This window comes from Cylas formicarius, unplaced genomic scaffold (genome assembly GCF_029955315.1).
Source record: "Cylas formicarius isolate icCylForm1 unplaced genomic scaffold, icCylForm1.1 PGA_scaffold_7__23_contigs__length_41026272, whole genome shotgun sequence".
NCBI lineage: Eukaryota > Metazoa > Arthropoda > Insecta > Coleoptera > Brentidae > Cylas > Cylas formicarius.
Genome location: NW_026844352.1, coordinates 29,125,071 through 29,139,008, shown reverse-complemented (window position 1 = coordinate 29,139,008; position 13,938 = coordinate 29,125,071). Strand labels below are relative to the sequence as shown.

The 13,938-nt window shown below is 35.0% G+C and overlaps 1 protein-coding gene across 1 annotated transcript; it reads right to left on the bottom strand.

Moving 5' to 3' along the window:
- Positions 1 to 1,256: 1,256 nt before the first annotated feature.
- On the bottom strand, positions 1,257 to 6,103 carry LOC132704581 (FGGY carbohydrate kinase domain-containing protein). The gene is made up of 10 exons (XM_060674673.1): positions 5,811 to 6,103; positions 4,373 to 4,484; positions 3,341 to 3,578; positions 3,141 to 3,289; positions 2,927 to 3,088; positions 2,615 to 2,819; positions 1,965 to 2,115; positions 1,831 to 1,905; positions 1,586 to 1,769; positions 1,257 to 1,532 (listed from the first exon to the last, which is right to left on the bottom strand). Exons 1-10 carry the CDS (start codon positions 5,997 to 5,999, stop codon positions 1,360 to 1,362), a joined length of 1,638 nt encoding a protein of 545 aa, XP_060530656.1. The 5' UTR covers positions 6,000 to 6,103; the 3' UTR covers positions 1,257 to 1,359.
- Between the last annotated feature and the right edge of the window lie 7,835 nt (positions 6,104 to 13,938).

Here is a 13,938-nt window from a genome sequence, read left to right as displayed (position 1 = left end):
TATTTTACTATTTTGTTATTTTGTGTTGACTTGGGTAAGTTCAACTTAATCCTAAATAAATGGCGGTCTACACGTTGCTTTATAGCTTCGTCAAATTATTTCTGGTTCAATACTAGAAGAAAATAGTAATTCCAGTTAACGAAGGCGACATTTTCTGGAAGATGACGTTAGGGATAAATTTAATATTATTTTTTCAGGATCAACCAACCAAGACTAAGTAAATACACGAAATGGATTTAAGAGTTGGATAGCAGATGAACTAAGAATGTTCGACGCCATTGGCGCAGCCTCGGTCACACAATATTTATATAATTATAAGTCTGAAAGTTTTTGCTAATTTGACCCAACTAATGGACAAATTGTCTATCTAGTACAGAAATCCACACCACTTTATCAACTTATATCGCGAGTTGACAATGCGCTTTCTGAAAAGAGAGTTATAGTGATGCGGTGGCTCAAAGATCTGGTTTATGCTCAGTGGTGGCCGCTTGGACGTGACCCTAAGAGGGGTGACCCGCAGGACGGGTTCTTTCCCCTCTCTTCTTGTCGTTTCTGGTGAATAATGTTCTGGCAGACTTAAACAGCCAGGACTACTACACACAGGCTTACGCGGACGATCTATATATTTTTATCAAAGGAAAGTATCTAGGAACCGTAACGGAGCTCAGCAAAGTGCTTTTGATCGAACTGTCGAAGGGTGTAAACAAAAACGCTTGTCGGTAAATCCGACAAAATGCAGGGCGTGGCGATGAAACCGGTTCTCCTGGACAGTTCACGTTAATTAAATGATCCGGATGTGTTGGTGGATGGTGGTAAGATAAGAGCACGCATTGTCTTGGTATGGTGGTGCTCCACTGAGAGACACAATATCAGGGCAACTCTAGGGCGAGAACAAAGGTTGAGCTGCTTATTGGTGATCGGCACTTTGAAACCTACGCCAACTGCGTAGAAGAAGGCCATTCTAATTACAGCTACTTTAGCCCTACGTTTCACAGATCTTTCTGTTCTGTTCTGTTGGAATCCACTTAATTTGCCATGCAAGCATGCCAACCTTTAATCCGTAGTGACCTCCTTCTCTTTTTACAGTGATCAACCACATTTTTCACTCTTTTCGATAGCAATATAAATAACCAATACAACACGAAACGGCTTCATTTACATTAGCTCCGCGATCCTGTTGAATGAAAGTAAAAAAGACGAAAGTTATAATTTTACGATAATTGAAAAAGGTCTCGGGAAAAAATTAATTTCGTCTCGAGAAGGGATATATTCGGGTTTTTATATTTTAAGAATATCATAAAGTGATAAACTTGCTACAAAAAGATGTGTATATGGGAATACACTTACAAATTCCGGTTATTATAGCATTATTTTTCTGTAAGCCATTTGATCATCGTACATTTTTAAATACACTTTATACTTTCGGTCGTGATATGCCACAACGTCAGCTTTTGGCAACACGGCGATGCCTTTACCTCCCATCGATTGAACAGCCTTTTCCAAGGTGGGAAAGTGTTTGGCAGAAACGGCCCCTAAACAAAAATTCACGTAAAAATAGGCACAATGTGTTTATTTTAACGTTTACCTAATATGGCAGCCCCCAATAACACAGATTCGGCTTCTTCAGGGCAAACGACCGGTAAATTACAAACATCTGCCTGCGTTTCCGTAAATATGCGGTTTTTGCTCAAGCCTCCGCAAATTAGAGTCGATTTAATGTTTTTGTATCCAGAATTCCGGAGCCTCTGAATTATATGCCTGGTACCATACTAAAAAAAATAAATATAGACGTCATTTTTTGTCTGAAAGCGAAACTGTTGCCACACTTACTGAAATTGCTTGAGTTGTTGCGAGGTACAGTAGCGCCAAACTCTCTTCGTCAGTGGCCAAGGATAAACCAGAAACCTGTATTTACAAAATAACGCAGTAATTTCAATGAAGTTCACTAAAAGAGCCTTGAATACCATGCCTTTTAAAGATGGGTCTGCTATAGGAGATCGGTTTCCGTGAAAATCGGGCCACACGTGCAAATCTTTGGTTAGAAATGCTACAGATTTCAAATTTCGCTTCTTGGCTAGGTCGTGTAACACATTACTTAAGTAAGTTTGGATATGCCTACAAATCACAAAATAAAATGGCTGTCAAATTTCACTTCGATATCTAATAAGTTTGGGAGACATCTTATTGCCTTGCTAGGGTTAACTCAGCAAAATACAATTTCTGAATATTTAAATAACCTTGAAGATATAGACAAATAGAGAGTAATAAGTATGCAAAAGTTTGAAGCAGTGTAAGGTAGCAGAATAACATTTCGTATTAAGAAAATAATTGACAACTACAAATTTCTTCTATAATAGGCATAAAACGGACAAATAAAATTTGATTACATTTTTCATTACGATTTGGGAGACGTGCAACACCAAGCGGTTAATTTAAAATTTGTTCAGCAAGTGGTTTGTTCTGACATTGAAGCCAAAAGACAAAAAAAAACATTGTGAAATTAACTAGGTTACACTAAAAATTTTAAAACTAACGATAAATAAGAATATACGTATACATCATAATTGAAACGAAAAGAAAATTTAAAGCTAGTACTTTTTGTGCTGTTATTTACATGTTTCCGATTTTGTTTTTAATGGCGGTCGTCGCTGGATGTGAGTCTATAATATGATCTAGAAGTTTTCCAGTTGCGCTTTGACCACCTTCGTTAAGCCACATTCCTGGAACCATAGCGTTCTTGTAAGGACCCCAAATCCCAGGGGTAAATAAAGGTTCTCGAGAAACAGCCATGTGACACGTAGAGGTACCACAAATTAGACCTACACAAGTAGATAAAAGAAAAAACATAAATAAAATAAAACATGCTCATCAAACCATCTTCTTAAGTAATGGAAAATGGTAAAATTGAGAAAATCTGCAATCTCACCGACTCTAGTTTCAAAATCGGCTTTAATATTGTCAGCTCTACATCCAATCAGGCCCAATCCACCTGCATGGGCATCGATCATGGATGTTCCTACTGGGGTGCCTACAAGCAAACCTAATTCCTTAGCCCCTTTTTCTGACAACCCCTGTCCTACCGGAGTTCCTAAAATGAAAAAGTAATTGCACATTTCTCGAATAAAATATATGTAAGTGACCTGGCGGTAATACAGTGGATCCGATTTTCCGCCAATTGTCATGCGCTAAATCTTCCAAACCGATTGCTTCGAAGAACGACTCGTTCCAGTTCTCGACACCATGGACGTTCATTTCGTACGTCCATTTGCATACAAGCGAACACGACGATCTGAGGCGACAAATTTCATTATAAGATAAATAAAATGTAAAAAAAAACTACCTGCTTTCGGACCCGCTGGCTTTCCAAGTAAGGAAGTCTGGTAAATCAAAAAACAACCCCGCGTTTTTCCACACTTCGGGTAAATGTGCTTTCAACCAGAGCAATTTGGGTGTCTCCATTTCCAGCGAAATTTTCCCGCCAACATACTGGAGCACTCTATGATTTGTACTGTTTATCTGTTCGGCTTCATTAAGCGCTCTATGGTCCATCCAGAGGATTATGTTTTGTTCGTTGCTTTCTTGAAAAGAGTATTTTCATGTTAAATCGCTCGAGATGAATTTATTAACAGACACCGTAAGTAGTTTTCATTTTTCTATTTAGAGAAGTAAATTTTCTTTGGAATGCGCTTGTTTTATGAAAATTAAATCTATCTAATCTATATAATCTAGTTTACGTTTGAATTTGATTAGAGATATGAATTCCATTGACTTTGTTGGAATTTATTTTCCAATGGAATCTCTATTGTAGCAACACATCTTATAACCCTTTATGGGAGTGTTTCTAGGATCACCTGATTTCAGTTACGATCAGTTCAAAAAAGGCCTGTTCTCCATAAATCTAAACAAATCTGGTCGAAAAGTTATAGAAATATAACTTATTCATAAAGAAAATGCTACAAATCTACTTAGATTTATTCGCTTGGCAGTAAAATTTCTTATAATGTATTATTAGGAAATAATTAAATTTTGTGGAAGTATTCTTGAAAACTCCGTTCTTATTTCCTCATTCTCATCTAAGGAATAAGAGGGAAGTATATATTTGAACATTCCAGAATTTACCAGCGAAGAAGTTTGATTTGACCCACTTCTTAGAAGAGGGGGACGGAGCGAGAAGTTCAGAAATTCGAATGGGAACAAGTACTTTTCAATACAAACTTGAATGTTTCCATATTGAACTTACAATGTAAAATGAAACAGCAAAACCGATCTGGGAGGTCTGCTTTTCAAAAAGAACTTATTTTTCGCATAATATTTTACAAAATACAAATTTATATGTACATTAAATAAATGAAAACATAAATGGAATATTCACTTGAGTAGCTGACGGTCAGTGGATCGCCTTTCTTATCCACGCAAACTAGTGAACAGGTGGCATCAAACCCAATCCCTTTCACAGTTTTGGGATCTATGCCATTTGAGACGACCTGAAAATATAAATAAAAAATGCCATTAAATTAACATAATATTTAAAATGCAATGGATTACGAGATGTTTAATTTTTCAAATTAAAGTTTATCTTGCTTTTCAGGGCAATGCGATTTATCTGGCTCACACATGACTACTATAAATCCGGATAAAGTAATCTTGATAAGGAATTTATTAATCCTACCATCCAAACCTGTTTAAAACAAATTTGTTCAAACTGTATACTTTTAAGCAAGGACGGTATTTAATTGAATAGGTGAGTGGCATTTGTGCACTTACTAATTAATGATATTATATTTAATAAGTTCATTACCAATCAACGTCGTCAGTAGTTATCTTGAAAATATTTTTTGGAATCAAACTGTTGGTTCGTTTGGTCACTTTGTGCAGTTTGATGGTGGAGTTTAATAGGTTCGTAATTGAAATTCTTTTTATAGAATTTAAACACCATTTTATTTCGTAGGAAGGTCTCAAGCGCAATGTCTTATAACTGAAGTAAATGATCAAATTTTTATGCCAGGCAAAAGTGCTTCAAATAATTTTCTTTTAAGTTTACCCGTCGGACTGATAGAACAAAACCACTTAAGATACAGTTTTAAGGACGGAAAAGGAATGCTTATCATTTTTTTGCGTCAATTTAAGTATTTTGATTGCATCTCCGCGTGTCTCTAATTTAGGGGGGGATATTTTTGCTGATACTGGGTCCAAGTTATTTTAATTTCAAATCCATGAGGCAAACAGTTAAATTTAAAAAAAAGGAAATTTAAACTATTCTAAGAAGTGGGTAGGAGGAAATTCCAATGGAATTTCGAAGAATTCAGTGAATAAGTATTGATCATCCAGCAGAATTAGTTGGAATTCAAAGATAAGAACTTTTAAGTTTAAAGTATTATGTCCGTAAAATATTGAAAATATTTTTAAGGACATGTTTAGTGACATAATCGATAATATAACGATTCTTATTACTATATCATGATCATACGGCATTTGGATTTATGTAAAATCGAAGACTATTTGTTGATACCAATTTTCACCACTGTGTTTGGCAGTTTTCTTGCAAAACCTTCACGTTTGGCAGGGATAATGTGTTAAAATTCAACTCGTGGACAGCCTTATTATAAAAAAAGAACATGGCATGAATTGATTAAATTGTCACATTAAAATGATCGTAAAAACACTACACCATCGAATCATGTGCTACATGGGAGCTGGGTGTATGTACAATCAAAGCACTGAATAAATATTTTTTTTGTCTCATTGCAACAAACCTTTTAACGTTCAATATTATCGCATACAAAAATCAAATGTTGTTTAATGACAATCACCTTGACACATTTAACCACAGCGTTCCAAATATCATCCGAGGACTGTTCGTAGTAATCCGGCTGGGGGTTCCACGTCTTTATTGATTCCACGGCACATCTTAAAATTTTCCCAAAATCGGTGACCAATGCGGCGCGAACACTACCGGTACCGACATCAACGCCGACGAAATACGTATCGGTTGATGTCATGATTTCGGTCGACTGCTTGATCGGTAAAACGATTCGAGGCAATATTTCCGCGCGAATTGATAATCAAGGTCTTAGCGTTGAACAAGTTTACGTTGACGGTTTCTGTGACAGTTGAAGTAGAGTTGCGATGGATAATCGCTCGTTTCGCGCCAAATTTGATAACCTTTCGGTGATAAAAATTTAGATACCGGTTTATACGATGCGGGTTTCGGTTTAGTTATTTGATAAAGAAAATGGGATATGATATTTTTGGTCAGTTTATCAGTAAACTTAAAAAAAAATAAATATGACTATGTTTTCCTATAAACAGATATATTTCACATTATGGTCGATTCATTCTTGGAATGCAGTGCGCTGCTAGTACATTCCACAATACATAGTGAGTTCTTGGTATTGTTCAGAAATTTATAGCATGCTGCAAGTGTCTACAATCCTTTGTAAACATAATGGAAAAAATTAGTTTATTTTGACTTCTTGATATTTTGACTTTTTCGTTTCATTTCAGGCACTCCTTAAGAGCCTTAAGAATTTTGTAGCTATGTCTTTAGCATATTTTTCTACGGCATGGTACCACGCACCCTCACCGAAGCCATGTATAAGAGGATTGAGGCTTTCGAAATGTGGGCCTACCGGAGACTGTTGAAGATGTCATGGGTGGACAGAGTGACGAATCAAACTGTTCTGCTACATATGAACAAAGAAAGAAAGGTACTTAATACCACTAAAAGAAAAAAGCTGGAGTATTTTGTCCACGTAATGAGGAGTAAAAAATATGAATTTGCTCCATATAATCATGAAAGGAAAAATAGAGGGAAAACGTGGTCGCCGAATAACGTGTTGGCTCAAAAATCTTCGTCAGTGGTATGGAGTAAGCATCACCACATTATTTAGATCTGCTGCGCATAAAGTGAAGATCATACGACTGATCACCAATGTTCTGGGAAGACACGGCACTTGAACAAGAAACAAGAAATGTATTTTTTAATTTTGTTGTAATTCATTTAGTATTACATTATGGAATTACCATAAACGTTGAAACTGCAAACATCAAATAATAACGTTGATGACGGATACGTAAAATGGGTAAGCGTAAGTCAATCAAACCTAGATTTTTGCTGCCAAGACCTTGCTGCGTTTAACATGACAGCTGTAAAGTTTTACAAACAAAGTAAAGTATGTGGAAATCGTTGTTTCAAAAAAAAATTGGGCAAACTGCAGGTTGGTTTGTGAAATTTAAGCCTTGTACACATGATAGCGTTAAATTTCGCTGTTTATGGTACTGAATAAACATACAGTGGAGTATGAAGGGTTAAGTTGTCTATGCTTGTTATACGGTAATTACAAAGCAATGCGAAGAAGTAGGTACATCCTCAAAAAGATGATAGAATAATCATCTGTTGAGCTTGTATCCAAAATTGAGTGTTCTATTACGTAAAACTTATTCATGAAGCCAAATTGAAACTAAATCGATCACTCTATACATGTTTACAAGCATCGGCACAACATTATTTAGGTACTTTTTTGACATAGTATAATAGGAGAACTTATTGTGGTAGTTTAGTTTTGGTTAGTTAAATTAAACGTTAGTGGCTCCGTTACGTTATGGTCATTTTAAAGCTAATAAAATATTATTTATTTAAAGATTAACAACATAAAATAATAAAAATGTGTTCTACTAAAAATTTTTTAAAGAATTTTTTTAACTGTTAAACTCATACCTAATTTTAACATTTGTACTATCACAACCTCTTGATCTGCGGTCCAAGCTAATAATTTCAAATTTGTCTTGAATTTTTAATTATCCTGTGGTTCGAAACTTGTGCAGTAAATTTTTGTACAATTGTCTCTTGTTCGGCTTTTAATAACCCATTGGTACTTGGTTTATCAGTGTTACACGAGTTTCAACAAGCATTACAGTAACAGATTTCAAAAAGATAGATATTTTGTAATAACATTATCCACAGAAACAATATTTAATGTTAGCTATTATTTTCGAAGGACATATCACACGATATGAATACTATCTCTAGTTTTCACACTATCTATTTAACTCAGCTCGCAAATTCCAAAACATAATAATACAATCTAATAATTATACGGTTGTACTGAAACTACAAGCGCCACGTACATTATTCAATCATTTTGTGTTGTTCCCATATGAGGCTGACTGTCGATTCAAATTGAGAAATAGTTTGACAACAATTGCAATCAACGAATGATGATGACATATACAGGGTGCGGCAAAAAGATAGGCAGCATTTCAAATAGTGGTTATTCGGTTTGTTGTGGTTCGCGTTATGCAGACAAAAGTATGCAATTTCCAGTTATCGACACGGCACGAGCAGAGGCATCGTGCTTTCGTTGTTGAGGAGTTTATTAGAAACGGGGAATCTGTAATAGCGACGCAGCGCGCCTTTCGTAATCAGTTTGAGGCATGGCGCGGTTCCGGATGGAAGAACAATTCGTCGATGGGTTTTACGTACAACAGTCTCCAAGGCGTTCAGCTCGTAAGCATGCAGCTGCTTTGGGAATTCCCGATAGAAGTGTTCGAAGAATTTTACACAACTCACTCCAAATGCATGCGCTGTATTCATGTCTAGCGATGAAGCTCACTTTCACCTCTCGGGTACCGTAAATAAGCAAAATTTCCGTTATTGGTCAGCAAATAGTCCACAGGAACTTCATGAGCGACCTCTCCACAGTCCAAAAGTCACCGTCTGGTGTGCAATCTCGGAGTTCGGCGTGTGGGGTCCTTACTTTTTCGAAGAAGATGGAATAACGGAATCAGTCAACGGAGATCGATATTTTGATATGCTTAACAATTTCCTGCGTCCAAAAGTGAACGAGTCGAACAACGATCAAAAAGAACATCTTTGGTTCCAGCAGAACGCATCGTTCACTAAATCTTCTTCAAGAAATGTTCCTAAACCAAGTGGTGTCTTTATGGGGTGATCTTGATTGGCCGCCACGTTCGCCTGATTTGCCGCCTTGCGACTTTTTTCTTTGGGGTTACCTGAAAGCGAGAGTTTCACACATCGTCCGCGGACTGGAAGAATTAAAGGCAGTCATAAGACAAGAAATTGCCTCAATTCCCCAAGAAATGATCCATCGACAATAATGGCCGTCATTTAAAAGACGTCATTTCTAAAAAATAACGTTCCTAAATGGCATAAAATGTACATTTCAAAAATAATTAAAAAAAAAAGTTTGCTTAATGTACTTTGGTTTTTCTCCCAAACAGTACCTATCATTTTGCCGCACCCTGTACATCATAATTTCTTTACTAATAGTCAAATATATTAAATCAGAATTCTAAACCAAAAAGTTAACCATGGGCTAAAATGTTTGCGGAATAAAAACCAGGAGTTTTAATGAAAAAAACGAAAATTAATATTTTTGAGACAGCTTGAAATAATGAAATATGAGGATTGTCTCCCAAACAATTTTTTTGTTCCACTTCAACTCTGGGCCTAAATTTTTTTGAAATTACATTCTTCAATAATCACATTTTTCCGGACAATAGGATGCCTTTTATGCTTTTATTCAATAATTGCGCATCGCGCGACAACAACGTTTCCAATCGAACATGGAATTTACAAATGAGTCTTGATTGAGTAATCACTTGAAAAAACTAAACCTGCATCTACTGTGACAGAATATTTTTGGGTTGAAGTATCTAATTCAAAACAGTTATTTTTCGTTTAATGCAAAAGTTTATATAAAAAATGTGCTGGGAGTTGAAAATTAAAATTGTTTTTTTCATGGACACTGTACAACAAAAATACTTCAATATTGATATACCCAAGATTAACGAAACAAAATACGGATTTTAGGCAGGTTTTTACTAGGAATTTTTTTTTTTCAAAAATCGCGATACCTCATTGCATTTGGGTTACCAAAAGCTCTTAAAATCTAAAATAAAAAGTACAGGTAAATTTTCTAAAACTCTCTCCATTTGGCAGGTTTTGTATCTCTAATAGTCTCCGAGATCGCAATACTCATACTCCGCCAAATCTGTATACCTACAAAAACTTCCAATATTTAAATACAAACTACAAACTTTTAACTTCAAAGTTACAGATATGTTTTGGACAAGCTCAATATATAATTATAGAGAGTATGTACAAGTATATAACCTTCTAAATGCCAAATATCAACATGTAGGTAAAAAATATCTTAAAAAGAAAATAACATCTTAAATATTTATATGACAAAATTGACTAAAAAACCCAACTCATCAAACTTTTTAAATTTATTAAATTGAAGAATTTATTAAGTTTTATCTTAAACCTCGAATATCTCAAAAAGTAAGTAGACTAAATTTAAATATAAAATAAATTACAAATTACAAATTTGCCAAAACGGAACCACCTATTTGGGACACCCTGTATAAACTGATTGAATATTGCATCATCTCCTTAGTCTTTGGTCAAATGGTTAATTATCTAGCTATCTAACAAAAATAAGATTATAAGCTAACTAACCAAGGTAACAAATTTGAATAAATAAATCTATAAAAAAAAGTTAACTAAAAAGCGTTGTTTACTTTGGTCCATAAAGTTTGGTTAAAAATGTTCCTCTTAAAATGCTCGTTTCATCTTGCATCAAAACAATAAAGAAATATCAAAATATTTAAAAATGTAGTTGGCTATGAGATCACAATCCTATTTTTTGACGCATGAAGGTATCAACAAACTTTGAAATTTCTGTATGCTTTTGTTGTTTTTCGTATTTCTATTTAAAAAGTTCATAGTTGTCAAGTTTTTTGTTAGTATATATTTTATTTGTATTTAAAATAAGTTTTTGTTGGTGAACTTATAAACTTTAACTTTTTATTTATCATAATATTAAGAATAATAATAATAATAATAATAATAATAATAATAATAAACTATTAAATGTTCCTTTAAACATGAATTCTGAAGTTTTATTAAATCTGTTAAAGTGTGTAGCATAGAGTCGGTTTTTCGCCACGTATTAATGGACGCCCTACCTAATATTGCCAACAAGTGACCTAATATGCGCAGCTTTAAATTCAACAAGAATTTATACTGGTATTATCTTAAACCTCGAATATATTAAAAAGTAAGAAAAAATTAAATATAAGATAAATCATTTGAGATTTTGTTAATTGAATTCGTCAAAACGGCACTACCTATTTGAGACACCCTGTATAAGCTGAGACGCATCTGTCAAACTGATTTAGTAGTGCATCACTCCTTATTCTGTGGTTAAATTTTCGTTGCAATACATGGATCAGTAACGTCACTACACAATTTTATATGGGACAATTAAAATATTAAAAAAAAACGCATGACATCAATTTATGCCTAAACTATGCAAAATTTGAATAGGAATTTCTCAAAAGAGTGACCTTTATTTTAACCCAAATTGTCGAAATAAAAAGGGAGTTCCATTCAAAATAACAAAATGCCAGTTAGACAATTTTGGGACACCCTGTATCAACAAAATTATAATATTTTAAATCTTCAGGAGAGCCCAAGAAACTTTTGTACGAAACTTTTTTTCGTATCTCCTATGGGTTTCCAGATCGAATAGTGGGTCGTTTTATTTGGCACACGGTGTACGTAGTTCAATATATTTCTATCTAAGTTGACAAAACTACGAAAATATACGTCATCCATCGTAGCACTGAAAAAACTTTCTACGCGTAAAATCTGTTTCTATTGTCGTCTGAAACGGAAGAAAGAATCTCGGCATATCCCCCATCAAATCCCGTGAGACTTTTAAAACACTAAATCCTAGTCATTAAACTTTTATATTTCATCAGGACCACATAAGCGAGATCTTACTGTTAACGTTTTCCTCCGGCTCGCAACGATACATCTTGCTGAAATCCCCGGCTTAGTATTAATGTTTTCCCGTATACAGATCGTACACGGGAATTCTTCCTGCAGGAACGTATCCAAACTTCAGTCTGAAGTGCTTTTTTCTTGCCCTGCCGAATCATTATCGTCGACGCGAACACTCGTTTCAAGATAAATATCGTGAGGGAATTACCTCAATCTCTCTCAAAAAACACCTGCTCCCTCTCGGACCCGAAACTGAAATTGTACGACTGACCGAAACATTAACAAAGAAAAACGTAAACACCGGCAAGCTGGATAAAAAAAATATTTATCGGACGCAGGGCGCGAACCTTGCGACGGCGTTTTCGTTTGTTATTTGAGGTTACCCACATCCGTTTTAATCAGCACGTGTATTGTAATTAAATATTTGTTCCCACAATTTCAGGAACGCAAATTAATTGACGTGTTTATATTTCACCGTGTTTCCGCGTACACACCCACGCAAAATACGGCATTATTCGCGGAAAACGCAGAGTCCCCGTTCTTTTGAAATCGTTTATCAACGTCCTTATCAAGTTCCTTCGTTTCATTTGAGTCGTTATCATTCGCCGTCGCGACGTTCAAGCGTCGAAGATTGATTACTTTAAAGTTCCTTCTCTACCTGTGTTTTCGCAGAAACGGGGATGAAATTTAAAAGAATTTAGCGCGAAGTAGTTTCGTTCATTAAATTACGTCCTCAAAAGGTAGTTGGCGCCAATATTGAAAACAATATAAATTGTTTCTGCGCTGTGAGTAAAAAATGGTGTTAGATTACCATCAACTTCAAGTTTCTTGATGAAATTTTTTTCGCACCCCCTTTCTATCGTTGTCCGTAAAGGATTTAAATAAATATATTTTTCTTATTATATTTGTTAACTTAAGGGGAGGCGTAAGAGTTTCAACCCTGAATAAAAATCTCCCCAAAAACCAAAGCACTGATCTATTCGTCCACCTATTACAACATTGGTGTACATCGTACTCCGTTCGTTCTTACGTAGCTGGAACGGCATGCCGCTCGTCCGTCCTGACTGAGCATACGTGAATTTTGCCGGCCATATAAAAGATATCGCTAACACCGCCATCCTGCTCTGAAAGCGTCCTCGCGCTATTTCTAAAATTTTAGAAAATAACAACAGAATTTTTGGAAATGTTACTATTTAAAGTTTAACTCACTACAAACAGACAATGGGGTTGCTACTGTAACATGATTTAAATATTTTTTTATTCAATAATGGAGTTGCCATTATCTCTGTTTTACACTTTTTTTTTAAATAATAGGATTGTCATTATTCCTCTAATTAATAATGGGTATGCCATTAGATAGATAGTTTTATTCTCAAAGCCCAGTATGTATACAGTGGATCTTTCGTCAGGAAACGAGTACATTATAGAGTAGTATAAAGATACATGGAATTATGTATATAAACAATATGATAACACACATTTAACAGTACAGTATAGAATAGTTACAAACGGATATACAAACAGTACAAACATATTGACAAAATGTAGAAAAAATATCACTAAACTCATCAGGGCACTCCTGTAATATATGTTTCAAATTCTTTCAGATCGTAGAAAGCATTGGTTGACAGAAGCTTTCTGATGCACTTTTTAAATTGTCTTGTAGGAAGCAAATTATAGTAATAAGGTCCTGCGTAATTTAGCGACTTTTTGTAGAACATGTGGTTCAGTCTTGGCTCTAGAAGGTGTTCTGTGTTTCGGGTGTTATAACTGTGGACATCCGTGTGTTTCTTGTGAGAGCCTTTATTTTTATGAACGATGATGAATAATTTAAATAAATATATGCAAAGCACTGTTAGTATTTCATATCTTATAAATATATCTTTGCAGGATAGCCTCGGGGGCAGTCTGAAAATTAACCTAAGTATCCTTTTTTGCTGAATGAACACCCTCTCCGCATCACTCGCTTGTCCCCAGTTTACGATATTATAAGAAATAGACCAGTATGCTGAGGCGTAATAGAAAGTCAACAAGGATCTTTCAAAGAAAGAATCTTTGATTGTTAACATTGCGAAAAACGTTTTGTTCAGTTTATTACAAACACTATTTATGAAGTAGTCCCACTT